Genomic DNA, 15,763 nt, shown 5'->3' with positions numbered 1-15,763 from the left:
TGAAAAATAAAGTCAGACAACCAAGGGTAAGGATGGTGTAAAACTGTGGGGAGCATGACTGAGGGAATATTTTAAGAGACGCTCTTTCCCCTTCTCTTTAAAACAAACTTTACTGGCCTTTATTTAAGAGATGCTTTAATATCCTGAAGTGTGGAATGTGAACCCTATTTATATTAACAAAGTGGTAACAAGGTCTAATAGCAACAAAACAAAGAACTAAGGGCACTACTGTTAGAATTACATGAGTTCTAAATTTATTGAGCAGTGCTGTCTAAGAGAAATGTAACATGAGTCATATGCAGAAATTTTAAATTTTCTAGGAGCTACATTTAAAAAGTAGAATCTGTGAAATCAACTTAAATATATTTAATCCAATATATATAATATTGCATTTCAACATGTAATATGTACAGACACCCAATCTTCAAAATTCAGTGTGTATTTTACATTTACAGCACATGTCAATTCAGACAAAGCACATTTTAAGTGATCAACAGCCACATATGCTAATGGCTACCACACTGAATAGGGCAGTTACGGAACATGAATCAGGAGGCTTTACTGTCTAGGTAACAATTCCCTATTAGAATGCTAGAATTGTTTAGAGAATACATAAATGTTAATCTTACTTGAGGATGCCTGCTTTTGTCCAATAATTTCAGACAATTAAGAAGCAATGTTCTAATAGTTCCATAGTGCTTCTTATTTTGATTCTTCTTCATCATCATGTTGCAAGCAACCCTAAAAAAAGAGTTTATATCAACTTTACTGCCCATTCATCATTATCTGCAAGACTCAAGTCTAGGAGTGCTCTTGTTTCTTTCCAACAAAGAGCTATAAGAAACAACAAAATATTAAACTTTACACTTTACCCACCACCCCCAAAACATTTATACTATGGTGGCATAAGAAAGCTGAGTAATATTTGGTACAATGTGTATATGTATTTTTCCCCCTACTATGAAAACCTAAAAGCATTTAAAAGCCTTGGTTTGGATACTGTGGCTGTATGCTTTAAAACTTTATATAATAGGCTACTTCTTCATCTTAAATTCTTAAAGCACTCACTTGTACAAGAGAATGGCCACTGGCATGGTGAATGGATTTTGGTATTTGTCTTCAGTTTCTTCACAAAGAGTAGTGAGGTCATAGAGCTTCACTATATCACTGCCACTTGCTGGAAAGAAAAACAAATAAGCCTCATTTTACAGCAGTTACCCAAATCAATTATTGTTCACTCAAGAAGTATTAATAGCTTACCTTTAAAGAGCCAGTAGGTATGCCCTTCTTTGGTACAATTAGATTTCAAAAATGATAAAATATTCTGTGCAATGTCTTTTATGACTTTAGTAGAAAAATTAGAATTTTCCAAATTGGGAATTTCTTCTGTCTTTATCATTTCATATTTCTGTAAAACACGGACAGATGGAAAGCAGTTTAAGAGAAAACCCAAGGAAACAACACCTTTCTTTTTAAAAAGCAACCAAATGCAGAAGTCCTGCAAACAGAGACCTATGTAGCATGAAAGTGTTTAAACCAGTGGTTTTTAATCTTTTTTCTGCTCCAACCTCCCAAAGGAATCTCATCCACCCCATCAGCAAGGGCAGTTCACTATTGGAGTAATTTCAATGGAGAATCACTACCAGATTTAGAACCTCAGATTTAGGCATGATCTTATTTCTGTTCTAACATGGAACAAATCATACCGACTACTTTTACTCCACTTTAATGGTTTTCAACTGGGAAGATGGTAAATGAAGGTACGATTTACCCAGCAAGATTTTAAAACACATGTATTTCTGGCCTTTTTTTTTGCTAGAAACTAGAGTCAGTGACTCAAGGAGAGAGAATCATTTAGGAAACCTTCCAGTAGACACCTCTCTTCCCTTCATCTATGGATTTTATTACTTCACAGGGATGGAGCCGGGGGAATGGAGGTGGCAATAAGAGTCAAGGCTTCGTGAACATTACTACCACTATTTTCAAAGTGCCTTTGCATAGTTTGTCTCCTGTGCACACTCTCCTAAACACCTCCTGCCACATTTTCTGAAGTACTCTAAAACTAGAAACTTCAAATCAACTGGAATGTAAGACCAAACACAATCGTCTGAGGTTGATTTTCACCCCACTCTGTTCATGTGAAGTCCCCAGTGTTGATTATTTCCTTCCTTAAAACGCTCCTTTTCCGTATTTTAATCTGTGCTATTCTTGTTCTCCTTCTCTCTCTCTAAATGCCCTTCTATTTTTACCCCTATGGGGAGAGGCTCCAATGTCTGATTTTAATAGATTCCTCTGGTGACGAAATCTGACAGTATCTAGGCAGATGATGCTTCAATTTACTTCTCTAATGACTGCAACTTCAAAATGCTCACTAAACATTTTTATACTTTCCTCAAACTGAACATGTGACAAAAACATATTACCTTCCCTGTCTAAACCAATTCAACATCCTTATCTCACTAAATGGCACCACCATTATTCTAGTCCCTAAACCCTGGAATCTCCTTTGACTCCTCTTCCCCTCCGCCTTGCTAATGCTTTATCTGCCTCTCTCTTTTCTCTTGCTCCCCACTCCCACCCCAGCCTCTCACTAAATGTTGCCATTTAGGGAGCTGGTCTAACAGTGGTTTTCAATCAAGACTGCAAACCAGAATCATATAGCAGACTTTCAGAAAAGACAGAAGTACACATCCTACTGATACTAGAACACTGGGGGCCCAAGCAAGTGCATTTTTTTCAGAGACCACAAGTGATTCTGATGCACAACCAGGTTAAGAATCACTGGGTTGGAATATAATGGTTCAAAGCATGTCCTCAGCCAGAGAGAGGCACAAAGACTGGCACCACAACTCACTACTAAGGTGACCCTGGGCAACTCACTTGAGCTCCTTGATCCTCAGTCTCTCTTTCCTTCAAATAGGAATAACAGCATGTGAGGTAGCTAAGAAGATCAAATAAGGTAAAGCATTTAAAGCATTCAGCAAAGTGCTTGGATAAAATAAGCACTCAATAAATGCTATCAATTCTTACCATTGTTGATTCTTAATAGTTCCTCTCTAGTGGAAAGTACATTATACTATCTGCAAAATGGTACAATGCCTCCGGTTTTCTTGTCTCTAAGTCCTCCTTTTCTGTCCTATATGCTATCTCTAAATTAATTTTCTAACACAACAAATTTCCCCTCCTAGATGCAAAGCCTTCTCTGATTCCAGATTACCAACCGAACCAAGTCCATACTCCTTAGCTCAACATTTAAGATCTCCATCATTTGACCATGACTTTTCCAACCTTACTTGCAGCTATTCTGCTACATAAATCCTGTGTTCCCTAGCTGGATTTATTATCAATCCTTTCATGTATTTACACTAGACTTTTAAAATCCAGCTCTTATTTTTTGAGATACTAGCTATCATTCAGGACTCAGTTAAGATGTCCCTTCTTCCACAAAGTCTTTCCTCCAGACCTGAATGGAAGTGCTCACCCCCTTCTCTGATGATCTCGACTTCTGTGTATTACACTTCTAATTCTTATCTGTCTCCTACTGTTCTCTCTGCATATTATTTCCCATTAGATTATCTCTTTCTGAGTAACAACCAAGCTTATTCTTTGTTTTCCTTCAACAATTATCGTTTAAATTCTCAATTTTTAATTTTTTTGAGACAGGGTCTTGCTCTGTCACTCATACTGGCACGATCATAGCTCACTGCAGCCTCAAACTCCTGGGCTCAAGTGATCCTCCTGCTTCAACCCCCCAAGTAGCTGGGACTACAGACACGTACCACCATGCCCAACTAAGTGTGTGCGTTTTTTTCTACAATTAGGGTCTCACTATGTTGCCCAGGTTGGTCTTGAACTCTTGGCTTCAAGTGATCCTCCTGCCTCAGTCTCCTGAGTATCTTGGGATTACAGGAATAAGCCAACACGCCTGGCTTCCCCCAACACTTATAATGGGGATACGTGTCTTCTAAATAGAATATGCTCAATAAGAATTTGCTATGTAAGCTATCTACCATACGCAATTTTTACAAGACCTTTCCCTAAAACTTTGCATGTACTGAGTAGATATTTGAATAACGAAGAAACACCTCCATTGTATAGACACTTTCAGTTAATTATTAATGAGTGCTTGGCATTAAAATTAGAGTTCTATGGCTACAAATGCAGGTTTTCATATATTTATGAACTTCCTCCAAATTACCTGTAAAATTATATTTCTATAACATCTAGAATTCTGTTATCACCAACTTAAATGTACACCCAAATTCAGTTTATTCACAGCTATCTTCCCTGGCAAAAATGCACCCTAGTACTTTAGGGCCGTAAAGACTTTGGTGAGGAACTCTCTGTACCAATTTGCATTCGAGAGATCAGAAAAATCACACTGTATCTTACCTGTACAATTCCATTTACATGAAAACACATCACAAGCTCTGGTACATTGCATATCAAGTTGTCCAACCAATAGTCAATTCCAGTTAGCACATTAATTGGTTTGTTGTTATCCCTAAAAATATACATTTCTAGTGTTATTTGGTTTAATTAAGATGTTCCTTAATGAATCATCTGAAAGTTATTTCACTATTTAAGTATTTTAAGCTGTCCTCTCTAGATAGAAAATGCCATCTATGCTTTCTTTTCTGATAAGATATGCACATGCAGCTTAGTGGTTGTGCTATATTTAACATCTTTCCAAAAGCTTGTTTGTATTTCTAACTGACATTGGTAAGTTTTCAGTAAGAATAGAAGACAACATGATAGGAAAGGACTGTGAGCCTACTGCCTGCTCCTCACACACAACTTGAAGAAAGACTGAATACAAGACCATGCTTAATTTAGAATTCACATTGGCTAATGTCAACAAATACACGTGGAGCATTAAGAAAAATGCTCACAAGTAGTTAGTAGGAAGCTCTCTAACTAATTAAATAAACTCTCTTGAATATTCTCACAAGTTGTAGATTCAGACCTAAGACTAGGCCAGTCCAACAAACCTCTGGCTCTATTCAATGAGGTCTAGAATGAAGACTCAGCTATAGGCCTGCCTTTCAGCATCTGCTGACAGTAGCTCCTTCCTTAATGTGGCCATTTCAACTGGCAGGGGAAGGAGGGAGGTGAAAAAACCTAGAGAAAGAGGAAGATGCCCAAACAGATGGAACACTGATTCTTCCTTTTTTGAGACGAGTCTTGCTCTTTCGCCTAGGCTGGAGTGCAGTAGCATGATCTTGGCTCACTGCAACCTCCGTCTGATGGAACACTGATTCTAAAGGAAGAATTTAAATACCATAAGCTTGAGGAGGGGTACGATGTTGGTTTACCTGAGACGTAAGCTGACTGCTGGGTATCTGCCTCCTCCAAATATGGGCATGTTGGAGCCAACCAACATATGGATATCTTCAAATGTCCATAGAATATTCCGAACAAAATCATTTTTAAGACCCTGTGATTTAAAATAGGGAGGATTATAATAAACAGTCAATGTGTAATTTCCCCCCATGATCCATAAAAAGACTAGAAAAAGGAAGAGACAAAGAAGACAAAGTCAGGCCCCAGAGCTAAGAACACAAAGATGCTTAGAAAGCAATTTCAGGATCAAGTGGAGTTTTTCCCTATCAATTTCAACTTAGACTAGTTTTGAAATGACGAAGTAGACTGGGGATTTGCTGTCACCTTGGACACCATGGAAAGCATACCTGACTGTGCTCCCCGTCATTGAATAAAGTAATCAGGTTTTGTTCTTTGGGGGCTGAGGCCACATGCCCCACTATGTATGAGGGTTCAAGAGGCTCACTTCCCTGTGAAAAGTGCAAGGATAAGGAGTGATTCTGCTGTCAACATTTCTTAAAATTGACCCACTATTGACAGTATCACCTAAATATTCAAAGCACACACTTCAAATCTACCATTGTGCATTAGGCCAATACAAATAATAACACTCCTCATTGGGTGGCTTGCTTTGGCTAATGATCATAGCTACTATAAGAAGCGAATCACATTTAGATCTTACTCAAGTGAGACAGATTAAAGATTATTCTAAACTTTCAAAGTTTTTCATTTTTCTCTTTTTTGGTGCATCTGATTACCACTGCTCTTTCAGCCTACTCCATCTATATTGAATTTAAAAATTCCTAAGACACTGGCCGGGCACGATGGCACATGCTTGTAGTCCAAGCTATTTGGGAGGTCGACAGGGGAGGACTGCTTGAGCCCAGGAGTTCGAATCCAGCCTGGACAACATAGTGAGACTCTGTCTCTTAAAAAAAAGAAACCCTAAGAAATCTTACTCAGCCACAGTTTGAGATACTCATTATCTTAACAATCTCCAGTTTAGCATTTCCTGATGAGTGTTTCACAGAACACTAGTTCCTGGGAAACTGAATGAAAATTTTCCAGAGTCAGGTTTGAAAGATGACGTTTATCATCTACTCACTTTTGTGGAGTAACAATATTTATCGATATTCAAACAATAAATATATAATAAGCAATAAGCAATCCTGCAATAGAAAAATCTACTTTACCTTTGTAAAAACAAATGTTTCCCAAATGTATTTAATCTCAGAACACTTTTTGTTCTTAAGATATTCTCTGGGATACATTTTTTTTTTTTTGAGACAGAGTTGCCCAGGCCAGAGTGCAGTGACGCGATCTCAGCTCACTGCAACCTCTGCCTCCCGGGTTCAAGCAATTCTCCTACCTCAGCCTCCCGCGTAGCTGGGATTACAGGCGCGTGCCACCATGCTCGGCTAATTTTTTTTTTTTTAAATAGAGATGGGGTTTCGCCGTGTTGGCCAGGCTGGTCTCTAACTCCTGGCCTCAAGTGATCCACCCACCTCGGCCTCCCAAAGTGCTGGGATTACAGGTGTAAGCCACTGCACCCGGCCTGGAATACATTTTGGAATACGCTTGGGCCCTTTGACACTGGGTAAACTCAGCCTACCACTCAATTTTCCAATCATTAGGAAAGTAATACTGCCATTAAGAAATACTACTTTAAGCTTTTAATGTCATTGCCTCAACAGAACCCAAGACAGGAATGTATGTGTTGCTTATTCCACAAACATCTGTCTTACTTGTCATCTGTGTGTGCCAGTAGGCTTGGCACCTGCCTGGGAAGCGTGTGTGACTACAAGCACAGGTGGCTCTCTAGCACTTCTATTGTGCCTTGTCCTCTCCCTCAGGAATCCTAAGAGAACTTTAAACTCTATTTAGGCAATATAAGAAAAGTACTCTGTAAGAGACTCTTAAGGCAAGCTAGCTATGCCTAGGGGTACACCACTACTACGACGATCTGACTGTTAGTAGGGCCTTGCTGTGTGTGGAGCACACAGACACAGTGGAGTACTGCTGGAGGAACAGGCCTCTGCAGGCAGAAAGATCTGGGTTTAAGCCCTAGCCTGAGAGTTTCGCCAGCTGTATGACCATGTGAAACATCTTTTGATGAACGTTACTTATTTGTACAATATGCAGCTCCAAGAATGAAAAAAAACCTTGTACACACATACACATGGCATAAGAGCTATTCAATAAATGCCAGTCTGCTTCCTCAACACGCAAGTCTACAGATTCCCAAGTCTCCAAGAGTTTTCACGGTAATTCCCAAACAAGGTAAAGACAGAATAACACTGGGAGATGGGTGACATGGGTAATAGGAGGGTAGTATTTGTATTATGTAGTCTTTTCTCCCTTCTGAATCATAGAACATCCCTACTTTTTGGTTGTTACCACTATGTGATTTGCGTATTAATTACTTCCTTCCTTTTCCTTACATTTTTCTCACTTTTGAAAAAAATTTAAATTCATTATGGAGTTTTATGGGACGCTGTCTCTATTTTAAACCTACTGAAACTAAAATCGAGTTGCATGTATCTGCTTCCTATAATTTGTGAAGATTGAAACAATCTGGTTGAATAGTGCTCAATATGTGGGAACACACAGCAAGAGGGAAGACGTAATTTATCAAGTCACAGATCTTATTATCTATTTATCAACCTATTTTCCTGAAAATAGACATGTCACAATTTACATCTATGGCTTTATTTTATTCTTTGATAGATACAGTAAGTACAAAAATAAACAAGCATTAAGAAGAAAAAGGATGTAAGAGATAAAATGGACAACCTAGTCCGTTCTCTTTCCTAAAACTTTTATAACACGAATGTGGACTAAGTTCCAGCAATTTTATCCGGAAAATCTTAAAGGGATATTTTAGGCCTAACAATCTGACTGAAAGTTATGTTAAAAAGGTTAGAACTTAAATTACAAATGGGCCTCTGAGTCTCAATATTTGATAGGAAATGTCTATCAAATATTGACAGGTATTTATAGTTAAAACATTATTTATAGTTAAAAATAACTAACTATAGTATTTATAGTTAAAATATACTGTATCTCTATATAATACTCATCACTTTAAGGAGATAATCAGTATTAATAAACATATCAGTCAACTACTATAAAATATTTCGATTTAATAAAAAAATCTGATCTCCCCACTTATAATAGCTCTTGTAAATTCTATTGTGAAAAACTAAAAAGTATTTCTCCCATTCCATAAATTTATAGAAGTCTTTTTTCCCCCATTCCATAAGCTGACAGAATATTTCTTAGTCCTGTTCATCTTTTTTTTTTTTTAACGAGATGTTTAAAAAGGTTTTGTCTTCCTATGGGAGTTTCTAGAATTACCATTTAAGTACTAACCTGACTGGAAGCACTGGGATCTTCAGAAACTGAGGAAGGCATTTCGAAGGGAGCAGGCCATGAAGCCCCTTCCGAATCATTTGTCTGATCTGAACTGGATGATTCCTGCTGTTCTGTGGTGGATGAGACAGGCTGAGCAGCTCCATCACCATTGATACTGGCCAAATCAGAAATAAAAAAGGATCGCTGTTACTAAAGTTAACTTTATGCAACAGTCTACCCGTTTATAAAAACTACAATCTGTAATTAAGCATACATCTTGTAAAAAAGAAATATGAAACAAATGTTAACAGTATCACAGGGGCAAAACTTAAATTATTACTTGATTAAGCTTCACACTAAATTTTAGATCAGAATTCCCTTTTTCTCTTTAGAGATAAATAAGTAGCCAAGTACCTGTAATATAAAAACTTGGAAAGAATTGCCTTTTGATACCAGTGCTCTTTGCTCTTTTTCTTCCTCTGCCACTTCTGATCGATTAGTCTTTGATAAAACTCTTTCAACCATGTCCAGTCACCAGTCTGGATAACATGAGATACATATTATTAATACAACACACACAGTCGAAACAATGTTACCTAGTACTAGCTTACAGAAAAGGCTCCTATTATTTTTTGAATAGTTTCATAAACACATACTCATTAAAAACATATCTTTCTGGGTCAATTCATACCACCTTTCTTTTGTTTTTTGTTTTCTAAAGGAAACCCGTCTTCCTCCTCCTAAGCCAGGCTGGGAGAGGTGAGTCTTCTCTATAACATGTTCCTTAGCAGCTGGAGTAGGTCCCACTTTGCACACTATATTGAAATGATCTGTGTATGTGTTTATAACCCAAAACAATGAACTGCTAAGGAGCAAGGCCTGTGATTTGTTCACTGTCACATCCCAGTGCCTAGGCTCATACTCACATGATGAACTAAACTGTGGTCTTCTCAAAGGAAAAAAACACTTATTTTAAATGTCATTTAAATCACCATAACTTAATTTTCTTTATCAAAGCACTGTAGTAATATTCTTTAAAGACTGACCATGAACTATTTCTTGCCAGCCCAAGAAAAGTACAGATATGGAGGGTAGTCCTTGTGAAACTGCAACAATGTTATTATGTTTTTCACAAGTATCCATTCTCAACATGTGGGAAAAACAGTCCTTATCAACATACAATTTGAGAATCTAGGCTAAAGAGCATCAATTAACTCTAATAACTACAGCCATGTGTCATTTAACAATGGGGATATATTCTGAGAAGCGCGTCATTAGGTGATTTTGTCCTGGTGTGAACATCACAGTGTTACTTATGGAAACCTGGATGGTACAGCCTACTCCGTACCTAGGTCATATGGTATAGCCTATTGCTCCCAGGCTACAAATCTGTACATGTCACTGTACTGAAGTATTTGTGTATCTAAACATTGTAAATACAGTAAAAATACAGTATATTATAATCTTATGGGACCACCAGTATATGTAGTCCATCGCTGACTGAAACGTCATCATCGGAACATCACTGTATTTATTCATAGGAACAGCTTCTAATATTTTTCACATTTTCCAGTAACCATGTTTCATGAGAATCTGTTTAAGGGAGACGTTAAAGGATTTTTAAAAATATTAAACTAGTCCCTTAAATTTCACAGATTTTTTCACAACTTTCTTCATTGGCTTCATCTTTTTTCTTGTAAGAAAGAATCTGGCTGTTGGAATCAATAAAATAATTTTCTTCACCATTCTCATTCTCTTCTTTTTTCTTCATTCAAGCTTTTCTATCTTCAGTGAAACTTTCAATTTCTCGATTGTTGAAGTACTCAACTACATTTCCACTTTGGCCATTCTCTGAAACAAAATCATATTTCTAGTGCTCTTAAGCTGTTAATGTTTTGTTGGATTTTTTCACAAAAGCATTACCTGAGACGATCTCATAAAGAGTTCTTGAATATCTAGCTCATCTAGTAAGAGAGTCCTTCCTATGCGGTGTACTGCCATGCTCACGTGCGACTTGCTGTAGGGAATTTTCAGGAGTTTTTTTATGTTCTTAAAAAATTAAGAGAAAAAATAGTTTAGAAAGACTGTTTTAGTGTGATTTGGAATCTTTTAAATTTTAGCTTCATTCATTTTAAAGCACAATAAACCTTATTTCCTTAAGGTTATACAAACAGAACTTTAAACAAAAAGCTACATGCAAACCCACAGAGGACGGAGCTTTCAAACCAGAATCACGTACACTTTATGAGTCACACTATGTTAGTGACAATCAAACATTTATTTTTACATGATAGGATTTCTTAAAGTTAAGGGTGTATACATCACACTGTTATGCTGACCCAGGCTTTTAGCATATCAGATCAAAGCCACTAAGGATCAATAGATTTTACTAGAAATATCGTTTGTAACTCAACTGGTAACATATACAGAATAATCCCAAACGCTATTATCAGTTTCAATTACTATCATTAAAATATAACCATCAGTATATTATTACCACTGCCAGTGTTTGGGGATTGATTATTCCTTCCTCTTTAAATAAACGTGGTAAACAATGATACTTTAATAACAAAAAAGATATTCAATAATCAGGTAAGTTTTATCTTATTTCATCACTAATTTCTCAAGACTTGCACATTTATATCATGCAAAACACAGCATGATATAAAACACCTATCACAAAACACCCCCAAAATTACATTAAGCGACAAATAACACTTACTTCAGAGTCAGAGACAACATCCACATCATTTCCCACTGAATCAATAAAGTCATACGCCATGCCAAAGCTACCAAAGAGAAAAAAGGACACAGGTTATAAGGTCCTGCTCATAATCATGCAAGTAGAGCTTAATAACAATACTGTAGCTCATTGCTTCTAGGATACACATTTTCCACATTTTAACAACTCTGAAACCAGGATGTGTATCACCATTACAGTTGGCAAGTTTTTCCTTCTTAGTGGTACTAAAATAATGATGTGTCTTAAAGTCAATGGCATCTTAGATTTGATAAAACATGGTAATAATCATTAGAAGCATCCAGTAGGAAATATTTAGAATAAAAACAATTATTTTTTATTTTTGTAATCACAAAACCCAAAGTCTCCAAGGGAAAATAGTTCAAAATTTTATTCTTTTTAGGTGGAGAGATAAGAAAAACAGAAACAGAAACATTTATCAGGATTTTACTTTCTGAGATTGTGTTTCTAGTGATATACAATACCTCTTAAAAAATATACATGGAAAAAATGCACCTGACACCAATTCAACAACAAAAGGAAATTAAAAAAAAAAATTTTAATTGAGCAGCCAACTGATGCCACATACCACCTGAAGCACATCTATAGTCTACAAGCCTGAAAGGTACCCGACATCACCATGTTCCAACTACTAAATGGCAGAGTCAGGACATTTACAAAGGATCGCCTAACAGCAAAGCACGCTTTGTGATTTACTGTATGCTTGAGCCAAATTATTTAGCCCTTCTCAGCTTCCGTTTTCTCAGGTGCAATATAATTAACAGTGTCTATCTCAAAGAGTTGTGAGAATTAAATGAGATAAGCATATAAAATACTTGCCACAGCATTTGTATAGAGTCAATATAATTATTCAAATTTCCTCACAACATTTAATTATGTCGACAAATCATAAATGATTAAGCCATTCTTTTAAAAAATGATATTTGGGTTACTCCCAACTTTTTGCTCCTATAAATGATGCTACAAACAAACAGCATTTTTGCAAATCTAACTTTTATTTTCTGAGGCTTTAGGATAATTTCCAAACTAGCAGCTCATAAAGTATTAGTGTATTTGTGCCTCTTGCTACAAGTTACATGGAAATATTTTAGATTGAGTTGCTGAGAAGGGGGAAGAAGAAAAGAGAACGCTACACATTAAATAGCCTACAATATGGACATTAATACATTTTTCTCTGTAAGACCTCAGGCCACTCTCTCAACTTTGAACACCATCAGTTCTGGTGTCAAAGTCAAGGTGTAGGTCACCCAACACGCTGGGTTTTTAAATCTGGCTTTTCCAGGTCAACCTGCCACCATTTAATGAAAAACTCCACAGGAAAGATGAAGCAATGTTCAAGGTTTTCCTCCTCATGCACCAAGCTGATCCTTTGTATTCACATATTCAAAAGGTATGCAAATTGGCTAAAATAAAAGGGCTGATTGAACTTTGGCAGTCAAAACTCATCTTTGCTAATAACAGGACGTTGACTTGAAAGAAGCATATGCAATTGATATTGCATGCACATCTTCATGTTGTAACATCATCTATTATCAGAATAAAAAGCCTTTGAAAATCAAATGTGATCTTTCTCTAAACAGAAATCTCGACAAGTTAATGGGCATTACAAACTGAATTTAAAAGCAAATAAGAGTTTTAAGTGAAGGTGGAGGGGCAGGTAAAAATGCCACTGATTAATATTTACCTTGAAAATGGCTTGCTTTTCTTGCTGTTGCCAAGAATGGTAGTTCCTGCTGGCCCTAGTTTGGCACTTTCTCGTAACCAGTTGGCAGGTGGGAGTTTCAAGTCTGTTTTCTCTTCAAGGCGTGCAAATGCTGTTCGAGGAGGGGCAGAAGAATATTTCACCACAGCTCGGCTCTTCACTTCATTGCCTCCAAGAAATAAAGCTGATCCCTAATTAACACATTGGGTGAAACTTTAATGAAAATTACTAGGAACGAAAAATCTCACCTTTATAAAAAGAAAACAAGAACCTGTCACACCAGGCTTCACAAGGAACGTATGCCACATGTTACTAACAGCACTTAATAAATTTGAGCATAAATGGTAACATTTACTTAGTTCTTTTACACCAACTTCAAAGAAAAAAGATGAGTCAAGGAGTATGATGGTTATGGTTATCAGCTGGAAAATGCACCACCCACTCTACCTTTTAAAATTTATTCATGTAAAGTGGAGAAGCAGAAACCAAGGAGACTCAATGGTATCACGTTAACTAAATGCAAACTTTAGTAAAGCCTATTTTCAGTATTAAAGATGTATTTTAATTCTTTTTTTTTTTTTTTTTTTGAGACGTAGTCTTGCTTTGTCGCCCAGGCTGGAGTGCAGTGGAGCAATCATGGCTCACTGCAATCTCGGCTTCTGGGGTTCAAGCCATTCTCCTGCCTCAGCCTCCCAGTAGCTGGAATTACAGGCGTGCACTACCACGTCCGGCTAATTTTTGTACTTTTAGTAGAGACAGGGTTTTGCCATGTTTGCCAGGCTGGTCTCAAACTCCCCGACCTCAGGTGATCCACCCACCTCGGCCTCCCAAAGTGCTAGGATTACAGGCGTGAGCCACCGCGCCCGGCCAAAGATTTATTTTAATTTTAATAACACATCATTCATAAAATAGTCTGGTGGAACATTTGGGCTTTTTGTTTTAATGGAAATATTTAGTAATCGATGCATCGGTTCATGCATGCATGCATGGTTCAAATACTCTTGAGTCTCTAACTTCATAGCAAGGCATTGGGGGTTCGTTCCTCACAGCCTGCACTTGCACACTCCCAAAGCAAGTTCGGTGTCTGGGTTCAATATTCTAACCTTTCACGCAGTCCCTTTTCTGCACTGCAAACATTTTACACCTTTTGTGAATTAGTTCGGTCTCATTCTCGGCGAGTCACTACCTGGCACCGTTTCTTCCCTCCTGCTTTGCACGACTGTTCCACGTTTTGGAATGACATATTTACATGTACCCTCCTTGAGAGCAGAGATCGTATCTAATTCACCTGTCGGCTACCAGAACTGCTTTTAATACGAATACCTGCCGAATGGAACATGGACTTCCACTCCCTGTTTTGGGGGTGTCAGGGAAACATGGAGAAGCCTCCAGAATCTGCCGGGAACCGTGGCATCCCTCCCCGGTGGAGCGGGTCCTCGGCTCCCGCATCCCTGGCAGGTCCCCCTCCGCGGAGGACTCACCTGTGCAGAAGATTCCTCGGATTCTGCCTGGGACAGGAGGCTGAGCCCTTCTCGAGCGGCGGCCCCGGCCGGCGGCCCCTCGGCTCCGGCCTCCTTGGCATCCCCCATCACTTCCATCCAGGGCAGGCGATACGAAAGGGGAGCGGAGGAGCAGCAGCAGCAACCCAGGCCCAAAGCAGGGTAAGCGCCAGAGACGCTCCGCGGACCGCACTTCCGGTCTCTGCCAGGAAGAAGTAGCTTTGAGGCGCCATTAAATCTCGCGATCTTTGTCCCATAGGCCCGGCCCCGCCTCCCGCTGCGGGTGCCACCTTCGCAGCCAGGGCGGGAATTGTAGTGCGCCTGCGCTTGTCCGAACCTCTTCGGGAGACTACTTCTCGCGGTATCTGACCCCTAGGCTCCGCCCTCTGCACGCCGCTCTCGGTATCTGACGCTCAGGCTCCGCCCCCTGCATGTCTTTGTTGGCAAACAGTTCTGGGGGTCATCCTAGCCTACAGGTAGTGTCCGCGTGGGAGGGGAGGTGCAGCAGTCAGCGCTACCGGCGGCTCCCGTTACGTGAATTAGTGAGAGGTTCGCACTTCTAACCCAGGATGCAGTGTCACATCTTTTCACACGGGCACCCCGAGGGCCCGGACTGGAAAGGCGAGCCAGCCATCTCAAGACTGGGCGCTCCTGCCCGCCTTTTAGTGCCCATGTGGCCCCATCCTGGGTGTGGGAGCGGCGGGGCTTCCGGGGAGGGCGCTAGGACGCGCGGACGAGGCCCTCCCCGTTTAGGGAATGGGTGGCTTTCGGAGGCTCCTGGGGGCCCGGCATGCCCGCTGCTTGCGGGGTCCCAGGTGGTGCAGGACCCGTGAGAGGCAGCACCTGGGGCCTCATAACGCCTGGGTTTCCATTCGGGCGCGCTGGATGGGCCTGAGACTCGGTATTTGTCACAGGTTCCCAGGAAACGATGCCAGCGCTTTGAGTAACGAGAAGGTGGAGAAATAGCCCCGGCCGTTTGCAAGCTTTGAAGGTCCAGGCTCTCTTTCACACTCCTCAATGTCATCTCAAACTGTCAAACGCAGTCACATCCGTTATACAATACATGTTTTGTAGTAAAAGTGTTTTGTTGTGCCGTAAGATACAGAAAGTGTTTTTAAAAATTAA

At 39.2% G+C, this 15,763-nt stretch overlaps 1 protein-coding gene and 1 long non-coding RNA gene across 4 annotated transcripts in view; one reads left to right on the top strand and one right to left on the bottom strand.

Moving 5' to 3' along the window:
* EDRF1 (erythroid differentiation regulatory factor 1) overlaps nucleotides 1-15,276 on the bottom strand; it is a 44,670-nt gene extending 29,394 nt beyond the window's left edge. Inside the window, exons 1-12 of one of the 3 annotated variants that reach the window (XM_024254039.3) lie at nucleotides 14,621-15,276; nucleotides 13,122-13,330; nucleotides 11,399-11,465; nucleotides 10,600-10,725; nucleotides 9,091-9,215; nucleotides 8,695-8,851; nucleotides 5,691-5,792; nucleotides 5,316-5,437; nucleotides 4,393-4,504; nucleotides 1,261-1,408; nucleotides 1,069-1,177; nucleotides 630-741 (exon numbers count right to left, since the gene is read on the bottom strand). In XM_024254039.3, the coding sequence (XP_024109807.3) occupies nucleotides 630-741; nucleotides 1,069-1,177; nucleotides 1,261-1,408; nucleotides 4,393-4,504; nucleotides 5,316-5,437; nucleotides 5,691-5,792; nucleotides 8,695-8,851; nucleotides 9,091-9,215; nucleotides 10,600-10,725; nucleotides 11,399-11,465; nucleotides 13,122-13,330; nucleotides 14,621-14,737 (1,506 nt within the window). In that variant the 5' untranslated portion in view covers nucleotides 14,738-15,276. The remainder of the gene's footprint in view (nucleotides 1-629; nucleotides 742-1,068; nucleotides 1,178-1,260; nucleotides 1,409-4,392; nucleotides 4,505-5,315; nucleotides 5,438-5,690; nucleotides 5,793-8,694; nucleotides 8,852-9,090; nucleotides 9,216-10,599; nucleotides 10,726-11,398; nucleotides 11,466-13,121; nucleotides 13,331-14,620) is intronic. The other 2 variants (XM_024254041.3, XM_024254040.3) reach the window with 2 other exon arrangements.
* On the top strand, nucleotides 14,876-15,763 carry LOC129048385 (uncharacterized). Its single transcript, XR_008510698.2, has 2 exons — nucleotides 14,876-15,187; nucleotides 15,553-15,763. It is a non-coding gene; the product is annotated as an uncharacterized LOC129048385 (long non-coding RNA).

The sequence above is a fragment of the Pongo abelii genome, chromosome 8 (genome assembly GCF_028885655.2).
Source record: "Pongo abelii isolate AG06213 chromosome 8, NHGRI_mPonAbe1-v2.0_pri, whole genome shotgun sequence".
Lineage (NCBI taxonomy): Eukaryota > Metazoa > Chordata > Mammalia > Primates > Hominidae > Pongo > Pongo abelii.
This window is presented reverse-complemented; position numbering and strand designations above follow the sequence as displayed.